A 17,784-nucleotide genomic window follows, 5' to 3' on the forward strand; every position below is an offset into this window, starting at 1 on the left:
GCTACTAAAGAAATTACAAATGGTTTTGGGAGAATGTTTTCCACTACTACAAAAGGGGAAAAAATATGTCCATTATGCTGCTACTGCTCAGCTTGGGTTCTTTTTCCCCTCTCTGATTTGATGGGCTGGATCATCTATCAGTGCGTGCTCAGCGCTCAGCCTCCACTTTTCCTCCGCTGGATTTTCCAGCAGCACTCACAGGGGGGAAGAGGGAAGGATGGATGAGGAATATCCTGGGATCAGGCCCGTTTCCATGAGTGAGTAATACAAGGGTAGAGTCAGACACTGACCGAGTAGTCCAACCCCCAACTTGCTTTAGATTTTTAAAAATATTTTATTTTTTCAACAGTGTATCTTGGGTTGAGCTATTGATCTACACAAGCATCTATTTTCATTTTTAAAAGAGCGTTTGTGAAAGAAGAAAGACCTGCTGTGAAGGTGGAGGGATAGAGATGGTATAAAAGAACTAAAAGCTACTGAGAGGAAGATTGATGAGGTTGAACCTGATAACAACAGAATTAACAAAGGCTGAGGACAGAACAGTTATTAGTTTGAAGACTTTGGTGCAAGCTGGTTATTCAATGAAATGATCAGGAAATGCCTTTGCCTTGGTTTGGTCTATTTGCTTTGCTAAATACAATTACCCCAAAGTCAAATGATTTCCTCCACAGGAGTGCCAATGTATTATACCAGGGCTCAAAATAAGCACCAGCCAACAGGCTACAGCTGGTAAAATATGCAAGTAGCTGGTAGATTTGCTTCACTCACTAGCCAAAAAAACAATGGGAATCTATTGAAAAGCTGGTCAAATTTGAACACTCACTAGTCATATGGCTGGTGGAAAAAGAAGGTCATTTTGAAAGCTGTATCATACCTGGGAATATATATAAGAGGAAACTCAAGAGGTTTGCTGTCACTCATGTATTTGGATGCATCAAGATCAATTTGAAGCACAACAGTTTTATTTGGTAAAAACACAGGTTGTAGCCTGCCATGCACTCCCAGCCTCCCCTACAAAAGCCACCAGGAAATTGCATTAGTATTCAGCAGATGCTGCCAGTCGGCTGACTGCAGGGAACTGAGAGTCAGAAGGGATCACCAGCCAACAAGAGTTAGTACCAGCTTTCCTTCCCTAAACACATTAAAACACAATTTGATGCCTGAGTAGACACTTACATTAAATAACAAGAAAACACTAGCAGTCTCACTATATTATCCACAGAGGTGCCAATAGGCAAAGCTCTCTACACTTTGTGGATTGCAAGCTCAAATTAAAAAGAGGGTAAATCATGAAGTAGTTATGTTTAGATATTGGAGAAGTATTGGCCTGGAAACAAATGAGTTTGTGGGGACTGTGTTAGTGCTCGATCTAGGTGTTGTGCTGCTGCAGACTGTCTGGATGGCTTGCCGAGTGGCTGTGGGTGCACTGAGCTGTGGGCTTCCTGTCTGGTGAAGCTCCAAGTAAAGCAAAGAACCACTTTAACCAGCCTTCACTTCACCCCGATGCTAATGAGCTGTGACAGGCACTCAGCCCGCCGAGGTCAGGTTACCCTACGTCTACAGCCACACTGTTTGTGCATGTGTGTGTTTGTGTGTATTTGTGTTATTAATGGGGTGCTGGTGAGAAGGGTGGGGCAGCTTTCCACCATCACCTGACGCCAGACCACCCTGACAAATACACATTTACCAAGTAGTAAATCCTACAGTAACTAAAGTATTGCTGCAATTCGACAGACACGAGCAAAAATATCACATTTCTACAAAAGTAACTGTGATGGTATATGTCTCAGTCACAGTATCAGTCTGAAACCAAAAACACTATATAATATATACACGTTATATACATTTATTATGGGAAAACATAATCTGTTACAATCTGACATGATCTAGTGACAGATGTAATAACATACAGCCCAATTTTGTGCAACACGCTATGAAGAGAAGCAACACATCACATGATAACTGCACCACCCACAGCAGCTGCTTTCCATCCTCACGTCAGCTGTGTGGAGGTGTTATACCCTTAATATCAAAAGAAACTTCAGTGTTTCGAGGGGAAGAGTCTACAGAAGTATCATGCAAACACACAAGCAGCAAACATTAACAACATAACTATGTCAGGGTGCAACATATATTGGAAGAAACAATGAACAAGCATGAGGAAACGCCCTACATGTAGCCAAAAAAAAAGATGATTTTTTTTGCCCTAGATGACCAACTCCTTTCTGTGAAAATGTGGAGTTTCAACGCCTCAGTGTCTCTCGCCAACTTAACACTGCCAAACTGACATTTCATCTGCACAGCAGCTGTCACACATCTGTACTGCAAGTCAATGAATTCCTTTCAATGCATTGTGAAAAAGCTGAAGCTGTGAGTTTTAGCTCCAACATGTATGCCATTAATAAGTGACAACGCTGTATTACAGAATTTAAAATATGTTACTACCATAACATGTCACACATTTATCTTGTTTAGGAATTTAACGTCAACTGTTTTTAACATTAACATATTATATTTTAAACACTGATATGTTTGTCTTGATCATTTACAGTAAGGATCATTAAAAAATGTGTACTTTGAGTCTTGACTTTGGGTTTCGATTCAGACAATTTATTAATAATGGAATGACCAAAAAAAGATTTTTGTAATATATTATATTCTAAAATCTGTAATTTACTTAATTTAGTTTATTACCCAGCTTCACCACTGGCTAGACTACAAAGTTTCATAACAAAAAACACTCTAAGCTACTCTTTTTGGCTTTGTTTTGTAAAGGTTAAAGGGAGCTGGATTCATGAGATCCAGGATCCATCTTGTCAAGTTTCAAGTTATACATTTGTGGCCAAACCAAGAGTGGTGTGGACCAATCAGCATCCTATGAGGAACAACTGGCAGTTTTGGGGGTGGTCTAGGTGTGAGGACAGCAAGGAGTTAGCCCATGGTTCATCCAATCAACTGTCAAGTACTTTTTAAAGTACCTGCCCTTTTCCAAACAGTTCCAAACAGTTCCAAGGCAGACTTCTCAGATGGTTCTGTGAAACAAACCACCTGGAGGACCAGGTTAGAGTAAAGATCAAAGACCTAGCTGTATGCATGGACAATAAACCTAAAGCTTTTTGGATTAAAAACCAGATTAGTTATTGCTGCACATTTCAAAAAGCTGCACTTGCTAAATAAATAAAAAACTATTACTCAGCATTTCATGAACTATGCTACAACTGGTGTGTTGTAAAGTCAGACAAAAAGCACCACTCCTGGGCGACATAAAATATTTGTATAGTAGGTTACAGAGCACTCAAGGGCGGTCAAGCTTATATCTTAAATGTTTAAGAAGTAAATGTTTAAACATAAACTGCCACTCAGCCCAGTGATACATTGTCTTCACTCTGAACAATCAACTGGATATTACTGACACAAGATAATTGTTGAGACTTATTTCATGTTCAGAGACCGGGTATAAGTGAGCAGGCTGACATACTAATACAACACAGAATCCCAAAAAACACTTCTATGCAAACTGTATGACATTTTTCTATACAGGTGGGATTTCAATGGCCAGCAATGCCGTGAGTACCCATAATCACAGCCACCGATATACACACAAATGCGTGCAAATGGGTTTTGATGACAGGAAAGCTAATTGAAAGGCGTTTGCAGTGAATACCTGTCTCTTGCATGTCTTCATCTCTTCTGTTTACAGCTGCTACTTCTACTTTGGGGTCTCTGTTCTTGCAATATTTAAAAGCAGTATTCAGCCCAAAAATGCTAAAAAAAAAAAAATGTGGGGCAGCTGTTGCTCAGGATTGTTCCCTAATCGCTGGGTTGGTGGTTCGATCGCCGACTCCTGCTGTCCATCAGAGCAGGGTATCATTACCCCTGATGTTAAGGAAAGTGTTTTTTTTAAATGACACAGCTGGGTAGAGGGTTAAGCAGATCATAGCAGTTATAACGCCTGTGACCTCGGCTAAAGTACCAGGCCAGTGTAAAAGGGTTTTATGTACTGTTATGTAACAATATCACTTTATGTTAATGTTTACCTCACATCGGGACTCAAGGCTCACAAATATGGACAGAACTAATGACCATGTAGCCTTTCATTAAGTAGCTTGAGTCATGAAAAAGGAGTAAAAATAGACAGCTGGCTCAAAGCCCACCAACCACCCGCTACCTTCCAGGAGGTCTGCGGAGGCACAGCCCTCACAGCACAGCTGGCTAGAAAAGTAAACACAGCCCACATGACAGGCCTGCTTTACTTTGGTATTGCTGTGAAAAGATGTTGACAAAATAAAATGGATTCTACATTATAACATACATGCAGTCTGTGTCACCTCTAAATCAAAACATATAAAGACCTCAAACCAGTTCACAAAAAAACTTGAAATTAAATTTGAAAGAAATACTTCTGCTTTCCATCCTGTCCCATCTTTACTTTTTTGGATGATCAGACAATTATTTCTCTCATCTTCTTGCAGGAAGTCTGCGCATGCTAAGTGTTGTGAAAGATTTTGAACATTTCTTAATAACATCAGCTGTCTCTGGAGGTCACTGTGATTGATACACAATTACAACTAATGTGTTCATTACGTTATTGCCTTTGTGCATTGTTGTTTCCGCTCTTATACATGATCAAAACACCCTACTACACATGCTCAGTATACAGTATTACAAACCATCACTTAGCGTTCCAAAAGAGTGAAGTGATGGGGAAGTCGTGTTTACAGTGTGTGCTTTCGCAATTTCGACTTGACTGCACTCAACAAAGGGGTTAATAGAAACACAGCTGTTTCTATTTGGGAATAAAGTTGAAGATATGATTTATGGACAAAATCATATGAATCAAAGTCAAAACTTGATTGATGAAAGTGATGAGGTTTTTTTTTTTTTTAAATCAATTTGTTCACCGTTACAGCCCACTTAAAACTATGTTACCATGCTAAGAAAACCAAACTTTCTCAATTGCAGTTTAGTGATTTAAAACCTCAGTGTTATTGCCTAACTGTGTTGAAATGAACTGATGTGCTCATTATACATAAAATACAGAAACTGCCTCTTCTCAGATATGTTTCAGAGCAGGGATTGATTTGTCCTCAGAGACTTGAGCTGAAATTAGTTTGAGACATGCCCACGCTCTCCTCTCTACCTTGTTCCCTGCTAATGCACCACGACCCCAAACAAGTCCAATCCGTCTGACTGAGCCAACGGATCGGACATTACGTGATCCAAATCACCAGGACTGTTATATCATACCATTAAATCAAACTAACGACCTTAACAGATCACATCACTTGCTGTTGTGAATACCCAGTTTGCATCATTCAAAGCAATGTTCCAACCTCTAATTCATGCTGCATGCCACAACAAGAAAACCTCTGACTCCATCAAGTATTGACGACTAGTCATAGCAGATATTTGAAAATTGCTCAATACTATGAAAGTGAGCGGATGCTGTGTTGCGGTTGTTCCCTTGCAATTCTTGCTTTATCAGTCACAGAGGTGTCTTTTTAAAGCATTCACACAGTTGTAATGAGGTTAGCGCTGCAGGGTAGTCTCAGAGGTGTGTCACAACAGTATGTGATGCACTGCAGGTAAATGGAAGCAGAGGAGCCCTTCAGCTCCAAACTATATGGATCAAATCTGTCATAAACATGGAGGCTGTGAGGAACAGCATCAGGGTGAAAGGAGCAGGAGAGCCCTGAGGCATGTGCTATCCAAACTGAGCTGTCCTCCTCTCATTAGCACAGCGTGCAACTGTAATCCTCAGTGTTCTGTGGGGGCACAGGTGTCCCCTGTCTGTCCTCAGATTAGCTTTGTAATCCCCGGGACCCCCTGCCATGGCTCAGCAGCCTCCTTCATCAGGACAGTAGTGTTTATATTTTTAAAGCTGTTTGCTGGAATGCCAGTTGACCAAATGGGGAGTTCAAACTTTAGAGCATGGCTTCTCATTTTTCCACCCAAATAAAAGCACATTCCAATGAAATTCCTTTCATTTACTCCAGTAATGTATGATGTTACATACCGTACCTAGTAGTCTGCTACTGTGTGAAACACTGGTAACACTTTATTTTACACATCTTCAGTGGGTTGGTGCAAATGGTAAACATTATGAGAAAAAACTGAAGAAAAAAAAGTTTACTTGGTATGTGCCAATTCATTATATTTACACTTGTTAATTAGCAAATTAACAATTCTTTAACTGACGTGAAATACTTTTCAGTGTGTGTCAAAATAAAAATTACATTGTTTCTTAAAAACTATAACGAGCATGTTTCCTTAAAACTATCGAACTAGATGACCCTGTCAAAGAAATGTCCTAGAAGTAGCAGTTAACAGCAGCTACTTATGGGTTCATTTTATATTTTACAAATATAATGAGTGGGCACTTTCCAACTAAACCAACTAACACTTTTTTCTGACAAATCTCATAATTTGTACCAAACTGCACCACCTTTTCTGTAAAATGTCCTAAAAATCATCTGCTTGCAAATGACTCAATAAGAAATTAGTGTGAAATTAAGAGAACTGTAAAAGAAAGCGTTATCAAAACTTAACATCTACCAAGGCAAGCTCTGGAGTGTATAGACTACCAGCTATTCAGGGTGAGATCTCACCTCATTGGTGTAAATTTGTCCTCACTGTCCCAAATCTGTCATCAAACTACTTTCTGAAACAGTGAGTGCAATATGAAATCCACTATTGTAGTACAGCAGCTGAAAGTGGGAGGAATCCAATCCTCTGGGCAAAATATTAAAAGGTTAAAGCCAAGGTGTCAGGAAAACAATAAAAAGTTTGTAACACTTATTTGGAAGTGTTGTGGACATACATATAGATATATATACATAAATATGCTGCAAAAAAGGCCAGTGCAGTGTTTACATTGTGGCTAGAATCACTTTGGCTGGATGCAGAAAGGCTTTCAAGCTGGACGTTATCCAAATGCCGGAAACATTATGGAGACGGTCTGGAGCAGCAGGAAGTTGTCCAAATAAAACAAGTGATACATGAACACAGAGGAGCTCTGGCCAGGCCAGATGTTGGGTTGCGAAAGTGTGGGGACTGAGGTGGAGTCCATGTTCTTGTTCCAGCATACAAATAACATGAATCAGAAAAGCTGTTTGTCTTAAACATAAACAATTGCTCGATGGAGTCTAAGTGCAACGGGTTATAGAATTAAATCATCACTTTACTTGAAATGTGTTATATAATGTTTGAAGAAAACACCTACAGAAAAAAAGTTTCATTGCTTTAGCATGTGGCAGTGGGATGAACCCAGTCACAAACTGGAAGCTTGGATCTTTGAGCTCACCAAAAAGGAGGCTGACTAATTTAATGCTGCTGTTAAGTATAATCCTTCAGAGCTTTTAATCCTCGTCTTCTATTAACTTCCCAACATATGCAACCACACACTCACAACCACACACTTACAGGCAAAGTTTGTATGTAAAGTACCTACTTATATTTCTAAGTTGTGACAATGGTTCTATGACCAAAACATTCATTCATTTCAGATATTTACAATATTGATCCTTGTTTGCATCGGAGGAATCTCATCAAGTTTTACGTTGTTGTGACATTTTTTTTGTTATGGGAAAGTTTTCATGTGGCACATTATTTCATCAGCTTTGTCACATTGGAATTGTCTGTGGAGCAATACGTCTCCTCCTCCTCCTCTGCCTGCGTATAAGCCATAATTAAACTAATGTCCCATTAAAACAGAATAAAACAAGACAAGTTTTTGTCTTAGAACAATACAACAGTAGAATAAGTGTAGAGAAAAATACGGAAAATACAAAAGAATCAGCACAACAGTGCAAAATAAAACTTTAAAAGATTGTTTAAAGTCTGCTTTTAAAGAATTTTCTGGTTATTTCCTAACCTCACATAACAGGCATCACAATAAAAGAAATATTATCTGTGGCAACATGAGATAATTACAGATTCGGAACGATTTTAGAGGAAAATATTTTTCTTTAATGTGGTCTGGCTTCTTGTCACACATAAATGTCAGCACACAAACTGAAAGCTTTGTGCTTTCTGTTTGGTTTCGTTGATATGGAAAATGATCCAGCAATCCCCTGCTGGTGTTTCTAGATATCAAATTATTACACTCCAGCATTTCCTGTAGTAATAGTATCAGCTTTAACACCACGTTAAGCAGACCGAACCTTTAACACCAAATATTCCAACTTCCAACAATTATATATTGTTGTTATAATATATCAGTAAAGTCAGTCGCCTCTAATGCATGCATGGTAGTTTAATCATCTGCAAACACCTATCAACATGAATTTGGTCTGCTAACTTTGAAAACAATATCACACTCCGGATTTTAAAGACAAGCTGGTAAAATTCTCAATCAACAAACACAAAAACTGCAAATGGCTTCTGGGTACAACGTGTACCCACTGAGCATGTTTTATCATGATATTAAACATGTTTACACTTAAAGCTGAAGGGTTGTACTGACTGAGGTTATTCTCTTCCTTATCCTTTTATAAGATTATCCTAACTTCCTGTATTGTGAGTGATGAGCCAGTCTACTCTGGGATTTTGATGGAAAATAATCTGCTCACCTATAGCTTTGAATGTGTGCTCCTATGATAATAAATCCTGTTTTTGGATACATTTTGTAGGTAAACAATAGAATGGGTTTTTTATCAAACTTGTAATTGCAGTTCAATAGATAGACACTCTTTGTTGATGAATCGATTCATCAATTGGCAGAAAATTGACTTTTTTGATAAACATAATAATCTATGAGTTTTGGGCTGCTTGACGGACAAAACAAGACATTAAAAGATGTAACCTTTAATCCTGGGAAATTATAACTGGCATTTACTCCATTTAACAGAAAAAAGATCATAGGAAAACAATCAATAACCTAACCCTAACCCAATAATGAAAACAAGTATTAGTTGCAGTTTTCCATGGGTCTGACTGATTACATGTGGGGGGTCTGGGGTGAGAGACATCTCTTCTGTTCAGTAAAGCCTGAAACAACAGACTGCTGTATTGTCTGAAGCTGTGATGGGGCCTATATCAAACCCTGGCAAAAAGCACTAAACTACATTCAAATGCAACAGGACCTCCCATTCTGCTCTGCAGATGTTAATTCTGGCAAGTTGTTGCCCGACAAAACCTGCCTTTCTGACTCAGTCAGCTACAAAAGCTAGCATATGTCACAAGAAAAAAAATATTCAGGAAGAGAAGCTTTCAAAGAAGTGATGCTATCTTAAAATAAACTGCTGAGCTGTTTCAACAATCAAAATATTAGACATGTTCTGTCTGCACATTATCTTCATTTGGAGGGAAAAAACATAATCTTGATATTGTACAAGGCTGCAAACAGGCCAAATATGGACAACATGTACTAAGAACTTCAAAATGTCAGCCGATAGACCACGAGCACCCTAACACAGGCTTCACAAATCCACATTATTCAGTTCCAAAAGGCTAAAGTAACAGATGAAACCGAGCCTGACATCAAACTGTACACGTACCCCAAACAACTCAAGGCTCCAAAAAGAGAATGACAACAACATCAATGTCAAATGATAAAGCTGACCCTGAAGCCACAACAACACACCCATTTATCAGAATGGCACCGACATGTGAAGGCTTTTCCAGATTTTGTATCTGATCAGGTTCAATACCACGAGCATAAACAGTTCAAAACAAAAACACCCACCCACTCTTGCACAGTACTGTGGCCAAATTGTTTCGCTTTATAATGCAGCTGCCGCCTTGGAGCCTGGACAGATCCTGACCATAGTGCACTTCACCACAGAGCTGTGACTCTCCTTTTCTCTTGTGTGAACCGGGTCAGTCCTGCTGGACAAGTCTGGCAACTAGCTGTGACCAACATAAAAGAACCAGACCAGGCTTTTTCCAAGCAACGTCATCTTACACCTGCTCCTTATGCCGGAAGACCTACAGCAGATACATGTGTGGCCAAATACAGGGCTGCATCAAAAACTAAAGGCTGACTCCTCTGACTAACATCACATTTATAACATTTCGCTTTCTTTCAAAACATTTTATTTCTTCCTTATAGCTTGCATTCAGAAGAAAAAATCTACACTGATCTTGCTAAGAAAGAGAAGCGGTGCAACTCCAAAGACTAGGTATGATTAAACATGCTCATGCTCTAAAACACCCACTGAAATGTTAAGTTTACATTGTGTAATGTTGTTTTGCTTGGCCAGTACCATAAGCAGTGCCTGCTGCCCACACAGCAGAGCAGAAAACAAACCACCCCCAAATGTGCCGATGTCAAAACTGCACTGAGAACAACAATACTGAAAGTGGGCCCGGTGGTTTCAACTCCACAATGCTTGTTCCCACATAATCAGCTGACCCGCTGCCAGTCAGGCAAGATGCCTCCAGGCTCTGCTTCAGGGTTTTGAGCAGCACATTTATCGCTTAACGCAGCAGCACCTCACATCCCCTCCAAGAGGCTGCATAGGCCAGCGCACTTGCTGCTGGATCTCATGGCTCCCCAAAGCAATTCATGCTCAGCTCTGTTACTGCTAATTGGTGGATGAGCATCCCAGGGCTCAAACACACATGCCCACATACAAGCATGTACGCACACACATGGGTATGTGGGGTGGCCTCTCGCAGCCTGCTGGGTCTGGGTCTAATGCCAGGCTCAGTCTTGGACTCTCCACAGAATAAAGAGCAGCTCTGTTCGCCTGTCCTGCTGCACGGGATTCAGCCACTGGTCACCCTCTGCTCTTCAGACAATACCCATTGTTCTGCTCTTTAATGAAGAAGAGTCGACATGGAAAGGCTAGGAGGGCTAGCTTAGTCATTTCCTAGGTGCCTTGTGCAAGAGATGGATGGGCCGTTGTCATCGCACATGGGTTAAAAAGTAGCTAACACAGAGAAACAAATGACAACAAACTGACTCATAAATCTACTATTGTACAGATACAGATACTGAATTACAATGTAATCACTTTTTAAAAAGGTACATCTTTTCTACAACAACACCATGTTTCAAACAATGACAAAGCAATTGATTCAAGCTTTTTTCAGAGCTGTTTTGGCTTTTTATCAACATATAAAGTTGATAACATGTTAGCAAAGTATCGCTCATTTCTCTTTACACACCCAGCAGACACAGAGCAACATTAGCAACCATTTAGAGTTGTGTTTCTGTCTACCTGGTGAATGTATTTTCAATATTTACTGTCATTTTAGCTCTGTTTTGGTCTCCTGACAAAAATGCTTCACCATATGTACACTTTTCAACTTGGTTTGTCTGCTGTTTGGTGCTAAACTGATGTATAGTGGATTTCTAAGAGAGTCATTGATGCGAAAAGCTGCCTTCTGTACAAAAACTGAAAATTGTCATCAGTAAAACCAAAACAATGAACTGTAAAGCTCCATCATCAAGCTGAGCCAATTTGACCCATTGCTCAGATCATGATATTGATTAGTGTGGCTTTAAATACACTTTCAGCATTATTTTAAAATTCTGTTCACTTCAATAGAGTTGAAAACTTCTGGGACATAATTCAGATTGTAGGAAAGCATGGCCGGCTCGGACCCGTCAGTGTGAAAAATTAGATTTCGGCTGAACATGAAGGCTACTCAAATGATTAATCTGGGGAGTAGATTTCAGATGCAGCGCCTCACAGCACAAATAACAGCAGTTCATGGCGCTTCAGCAGCCTTTAAACAAAGCAGCTTACATGTAATCTGGGCAGACTACTGTGAAGTGCAGCTACAACAACAGCTAAGTCCCCATATGGCATTTAAACAAATAATGGCTGTATATCTAGCCGGCACCGCGGCCCTGAGAGCCAAGTGTACAGTAAACTGGATGTGGGTGCGATATAATTTGATGTCAACTCTGTGGTTAGTTGAGGCAGAGGAGCAGACATGAGTCCTGAACTACATTCCTGTTACACAGAGTCATTTTCCTGTGGTTCAGCATGAAGCATATAGACCGGCTCATACTGCACATGTGACTCACAAAGATTGATTGCAGTCATTTCACATGCTTTCAGCCAGTATGCACTTATAAACCAAGAGACCAAAATGCCACTGTGAAGCTTTGCTCATACTCTCTAATGGTTGGCTAAATGACAATCTTGGATTGATTGGACAATTACTGCGGGGTAAATTGATCTACCAGGATGTTGATATGATGAGCCGTAAAGTATCCTCACTGTGTTGTGCTGTGCAGAGTAAACATCAAGAGAGCTGTCCTAATGCTGGCTTATTATCATGTGCCAACCATCTTCTTCTTCTTGAGGACTTATGTCACAGATACTATGGCAACCACAAGAGATATGCAAGGCTTGTAACATGTTTCCAGGAGTAACTATAGAGACATTTTACCCTTGATGCAGTGTGGGAAACCTAATCCTAACATTCACAAGACATACAAAGTAAAGAGCAGACCCTTCAGTCTTCCTTCAGTACTTTAAACAACAGATATTTGGGTTTAAATTACACCCCACTTCACGGCCAAGGTCACATGTGAATAAGCCTCTCTTATCATGGCAGAGGCCTTGCATTACAATTAGCCTATTTCCAAGATCAGCCTGTGGCTCCGGGGATTCATGAGACAGAGACTTCAATGGGAGGTTTTCATTTAGAAGAAACTGCCGAGTCAGACAGCAGCAAACACTGATTTTTTCATGGGATCCTACACAGCACAGATCAACATATGTGATCAGTAAAAACTGAAACTGAACTTAAAAATCTGACTTATTTCAAAACACATATCAACTAATTATTGTTTTTTGTATTTCAAGTACTAACTTTAGACAATTAAACATAACTTGACATGAAATAATCTCCCCACTTAAAGACAACCAAAAAAACAATAAAAATGTCAAAGTGATTCAATTATTATTATTATTCAATTTGCTGGTTCCAGCTCCAAAAATCTGATGATCTGATGCTTTTCTTTATCATAAATGATACTAACCTGAATATCTTTGGTTTTTGGACTATGGAGACAAAACAAGATATTTGAAGATGTCACCTTTAAGTATTGATATCCACCATCAATACTTTAAAGTGTGGACCAGAATCTACCAATTAGCAAACTGTAAAGTATCTAGAGATGGGATGAAATGGTTGTTCAGGTTCTCACTCTTCTTGTTTATTTATATATCAATCATATATTTCTGCTACTGGTTAAAGTGAGAGAATCAGTCCATCAAACTTTGGAGAATTCGAAGTAAAACAACACAAGCAAATATTATTTGTAGCTTTATAGCTTATTTGTAACTAAAGTTCTTACTGTAGGAATTAGCTTAATTTTATATATGCAGTTACATACACATGGTCTTCTTTCACAGCACACAGCATGGACCCAAATTCAAACTGGAAGAGGTTCCAAGGCGAGTGCTTGAATGTGGCCCCACACAGCACAAGCCTTTAATCCAGTAACGGTTCCCTAATGTGATCCAGGGCTTGTCTGTAGATCAAACCTATTAGGAGTGGCAGGCAACAGTCATGCTGCTACTCTTTTACCAAAAATGTTAAGGAAAGATGACAGTGGTGCATCAAAACTAGAACATGAGGAATTGTGAAATTAAAGTCGGTTGTATTTTTCATTAATGATTCACCAGCCAAACACATTAATCAAAGCATTGTGGGTGTAAAGCTTTTCACCTGCAACTATTAATGTGTGATCAAAAATGATTAATGAGTAGGTGAAAGGACAGTTAATCAGTAGCCAAGTGCACTTAGATTGTGATTCATCATAATCACGTTAAGATGCTAAGAAGCATGGCGAGGTATCGTTCTAATCATCTGCTATTCAAACTAAAGTGAGATCATCAGTGTCCCACAGGCCATGTTCTCAGCTGGCATTAAAAGTGATCACAAGAGGACAGCTTTAAGTACAAGTGTGAATACACCCAAGACTCATTTAGGACACATTGAAATCCAATCGCTCAGATCACACTCAGAGATAGTATGGGCCACATTAAAGGGCAGCAGGATTACATACTCATTAGCTTGCTGACGGTGTCACATTAAAGTGAAAAACAAGAAGAAGAAGCCCTGACAACAGGCAAAATAGTTTCTTGTGGATGCCGTACATATGAAGCATGCTGTCTGATTTCCATTTCAGCTGAAGAGTTTTGATTTTGCCTGCACACCAAGGTCTTTCCAAACCTTTGCTGCTGCTTTTAAAAAGGTGTAGTAGTGTGTAACGTTTAGTGACATCGAGCAGAACTGACACGACTGTATGTCTTCATTTGTGGGTAATCCCATTAAAATGAGAGTTGTTGGATTTCTGTTACATTAGTATGAGCCCTTTGTATCTGCATTGAGAGTGGTTCCTCTTCCCCTGAGGCTTCCATGTTGTAAAGGCATGTTTATACAGTAGCCCACAATGGACAAACCTAACACTGGCTCCAGAGAGGGCTTTTCAACTTTTTTTGTGATTTTGCGCCCCACCATAGGTTCTAGGGCTGGGGAAGAAGTATTCATTTGGTGACAACCTACAACTTCACCTCTAGATGTCACTAAATCTTACACACTGGTTCTTTAATTTCCAGCATACTAAACACAAAAAGTGCACTGCAGCTGTTAAAAGAACAACGCATTTGGTCATCACAAAGAGAAATGATGTAAGTGAGTGTCTGCTGAGCAAAGTGAGATCCGATCACAAGTGGTCAAACAAGACGCATTCTAATGCCAGGTGTGAAGTGACATACTTGTGATCGGATCACCTGAGATGCATGTTAACACCAGGTGTGAACAGTGCCACTCACTCAACCAATCAATAGAATAAACTGCCACCAGGCATGGCTGAGGCACGTTAGGATTTAACTGGCAGTAAATAGCGCTAAATGCTGTGATTATGGCACTAAATTCTTCTAATGCTGGAGGGCTTCTATCCAAGTACTAAGGCATCATGCTGGCAGCAGGCAGGAGGAAGGAGGGGAGTGGGGGAGTTCCTAACATGCTATGTGAATAGGGTTTTCTGACAGCCAGCCCACGAAATTCTCCCCTATTCCTCGAGTGAAACAGGTAGATTTCATTTCTGGAACACATAATGAGAATAAGTTCTGTAAACCAAAAACCTTTTGAACCCTCATCATTGTGATCCTTGACATTTACCACTGCTTATGAAACCCCATTGATGCTCAGTGATAGGTAATACTAAAATCAGGCATGATTAAGAAGACCCAAATCCCTCAACGAGTGTGACGTCAAACTTCATCTACCCCAAATTCTTCTGCCTCCAGCACTGAATCGGATTCATCTGTGTCTGACAAGCAGCTATCACACCCCGACACAACCGTGACACACAGTGATTTGACTTCCACCTACACTTGATCCGCTTTTTGTAATGGGCTTACAGGCTAAAATATCTGTGCCGCTAACCTGAAAACACACAAAAAAGGATAGATCTGTGCGTCAGGGAAAAACAACCTGTCCTCATCTCCAAGTTTACAATCATAAAGAAGCCGCTTGCTGAAACCACATTCCTTTTGCTGGGGAGCTAATGTTTATGAGAGCAGCAAGCCAGGCGACAATCACGTTTGACCCACATTTTTCAAGCTCTCAAATTTCACCCTAAACTGCCGAACTTCACTGTTCTTCTATTTAGGCCTCTATGCTCACTGGGGGAGAAATGGAAACTCTCAAAGGGTGATTCTTTTTTACCATCATGGTCTACAAAGTCATGTTTATGGCACAAGATAATATAGTGAATAAGGCTGTAAACCAATCAACATACTGGTGATGGCAGTTTTAACACTTAACTCATAATTTATAGACTACTTGTGCATCTTTTTGTGCCATTTTTTATGTCTGTTATCATTCATAAAAGTAAGAATGTAAGTTTTTTTTTGCACTATTTCTTAGGAACCTCTGTAAAACACCTGGCATGTCTGGTATTCATTTTACAGGTAGCATAACTGTCAACAGACGCTGCACTTTGACACTTTATGATGTGACGGATGTTTCAAAAGGATTTGGCATGCTGGGCATTTATACAGCTTCCAAGTAGTAAGCTAGAGAGCCTGAACTCATAAAAGCTGGGGCGAAAAGGACAGCCATAAAACCCATAATTTGCTGTTATGATTGCAGGTGTCTCATGTGATAACATTTGGAAACGTAGAAGCATTGATGTTGCTAAATCAAAAGACTACATTACAAACTAAATTCAGTATCCTGAATTTAGAGCAGGGGAGCCAAAATGGGATGTTTGATGTGGTTTAACATGATAGTCAAAAATAAATTAAAAAAAAGTTCAAATGCTGGCTGATATTTTCAGATACTTCAAAAGGCAAACTTGTTGAGTTGTAACTAGACTGACTTGAGTTGAGTTCAATATGCTCCCATGCCTGCTACAGCTTAACTTTGATCAGGATTAAAGATTGGGAAAATGTCTCCTAACTCTGAAATGTGTAAAGCAACAGATGCTGATCTCTACCTCTGACACAAGTAAACAAGCCTCTTTTTTTTTGTTGGAATGTCCCTTTTTCCCCCCTCAACAATGGAGCAGGCGTTTTAGACAAACAGGGGGTCCAACCTACACACAGCTGTCCCCGTCCCGGGACCCTGAAGCATGGAGGGAACAAAGAGCAAGCAGATGCAAACGACTTTTTTGTGTGACTTCTTACCAACACGATGGCAAATCTTTCCTCCAGTTCACCTGGCTCCGGCATGGGGAGTTTTAGAGGCATGTTATGTCCTCTGAAATCAGTGTGCTGGTCCATGCTCCCTGCGTTCCCCATGTTTCCTCCGCTGCGCTTTCACACCAAGAAGTATAACTCTCCCCCCTCCACCTCCAGATCCTTTCCTGACTCGTCCACTTCACAAAATCTCCGCACGGCGAAAAAAAGAAAAATCTCAAATATCCCGCACGCTGTTGGTGTTTTGCTCCTTGCAGGTTTCTCCAGGTCACTTCTTCAGCATGAAGTGCGTGTGAGGGTCGGAGCAGCAGCGGTGGCAGCAGAGCTCCCAGTGAGGCATTTTCACGGTAGAATGAGGAGACCTGGGAAACTTGACTCGATCCACACACGGACCTTCCTTCGCTGTTATCCGTATCTTGCACAATTTCGGCTCCACTCCCAGTCGGTAGTAATGACGACGAGCATGATTCACGCTTTACAATCCCCCCCTCCCCGTGTGTTAGTAGTGAGTGATCGGACCTGGCTTGACTAATCCCTCCGTTGCTGATCGGATAGTTAAGGAGGAGAGGAGGGGGTTTCTCTCCCTCTCACATACACACACACACGACCCGCGGCTGTACACACTCTCATCCCTCCCCACAATGAGCCCTTTCAGCCTTCTTCTTGGGGCGTAGCTCCCAAAAGCCGTAGCCAAGGAGATGATATTTTCTGTGTTGCATTGTGGTACTTTGAGTCCATTGTGAATTAGGGAACAAACTTGGGGCCATTGAGACCCCCCCCCCCCCTTAAAGTCCCCTGAGCAGAAGACCCCTGGAGGCAGCTTAGGGTTGATTAAAAGAGCTCTACAAAGTCAATACATTAGACTTTTTTTAAACCTTGATCGTACACCTCCAAACTTCTACTTGCAATTGTTTTACATAACTGAAATGTATCTTACATGTTAATTATTTCTTCTTTTGTAATTGTCCAGTTATCATATAAAACAATCATACTTTCTGTTTTACAAAAATCAATCCCACCAAACAAACAAAGACAAACCAAACCCAAAATCAGCCTGTCAAACTTGTCACAGACAACAGACAGACAAAAAAAACTAAAAAATCCCACAAAAAACAAGTGCATCTAACATTCCTTATCACAGGACTGTCCAAGGGCAGGTGTAAACGTT

At 40.3% G+C, this 17,784-nt stretch overlaps 1 protein-coding gene across 2 annotated transcripts in view; it reads right to left on the minus strand.

Moving 5' to 3' along the window:
* The window catches only part of fmnl2a (formin-like 2a), a 52,214-nt gene extending 35,003 nt beyond the window's left edge, over positions 1-17,211 (minus strand). Inside the window, exon 1 of one of the 2 annotated variants that reach the window (XM_053328743.1) lies at positions 16,605-17,208. In XM_053328743.1, coding sequence (XP_053184718.1) covers positions 16,605-16,718 — 114 coding nt within the window. In that variant the 5' untranslated portion in view covers positions 16,719-17,208. Of the gene's footprint in view, positions 1-16,604 lie in introns of both variants that reach the window. The other variant, XM_053328744.1, reaches the window with a different exon arrangement.
* Positions 17,212-17,784: the final 573 nt, after the last annotated feature.

The sequence above is a fragment of the Scomber japonicus genome, chromosome 11 (assembly GCF_027409825.1).
Source record: "Scomber japonicus isolate fScoJap1 chromosome 11, fScoJap1.pri, whole genome shotgun sequence".
In the NCBI taxonomy this organism is placed as follows: Eukaryota; Metazoa; Chordata; class Actinopteri; order Scombriformes; family Scombridae; genus Scomber; species Scomber japonicus.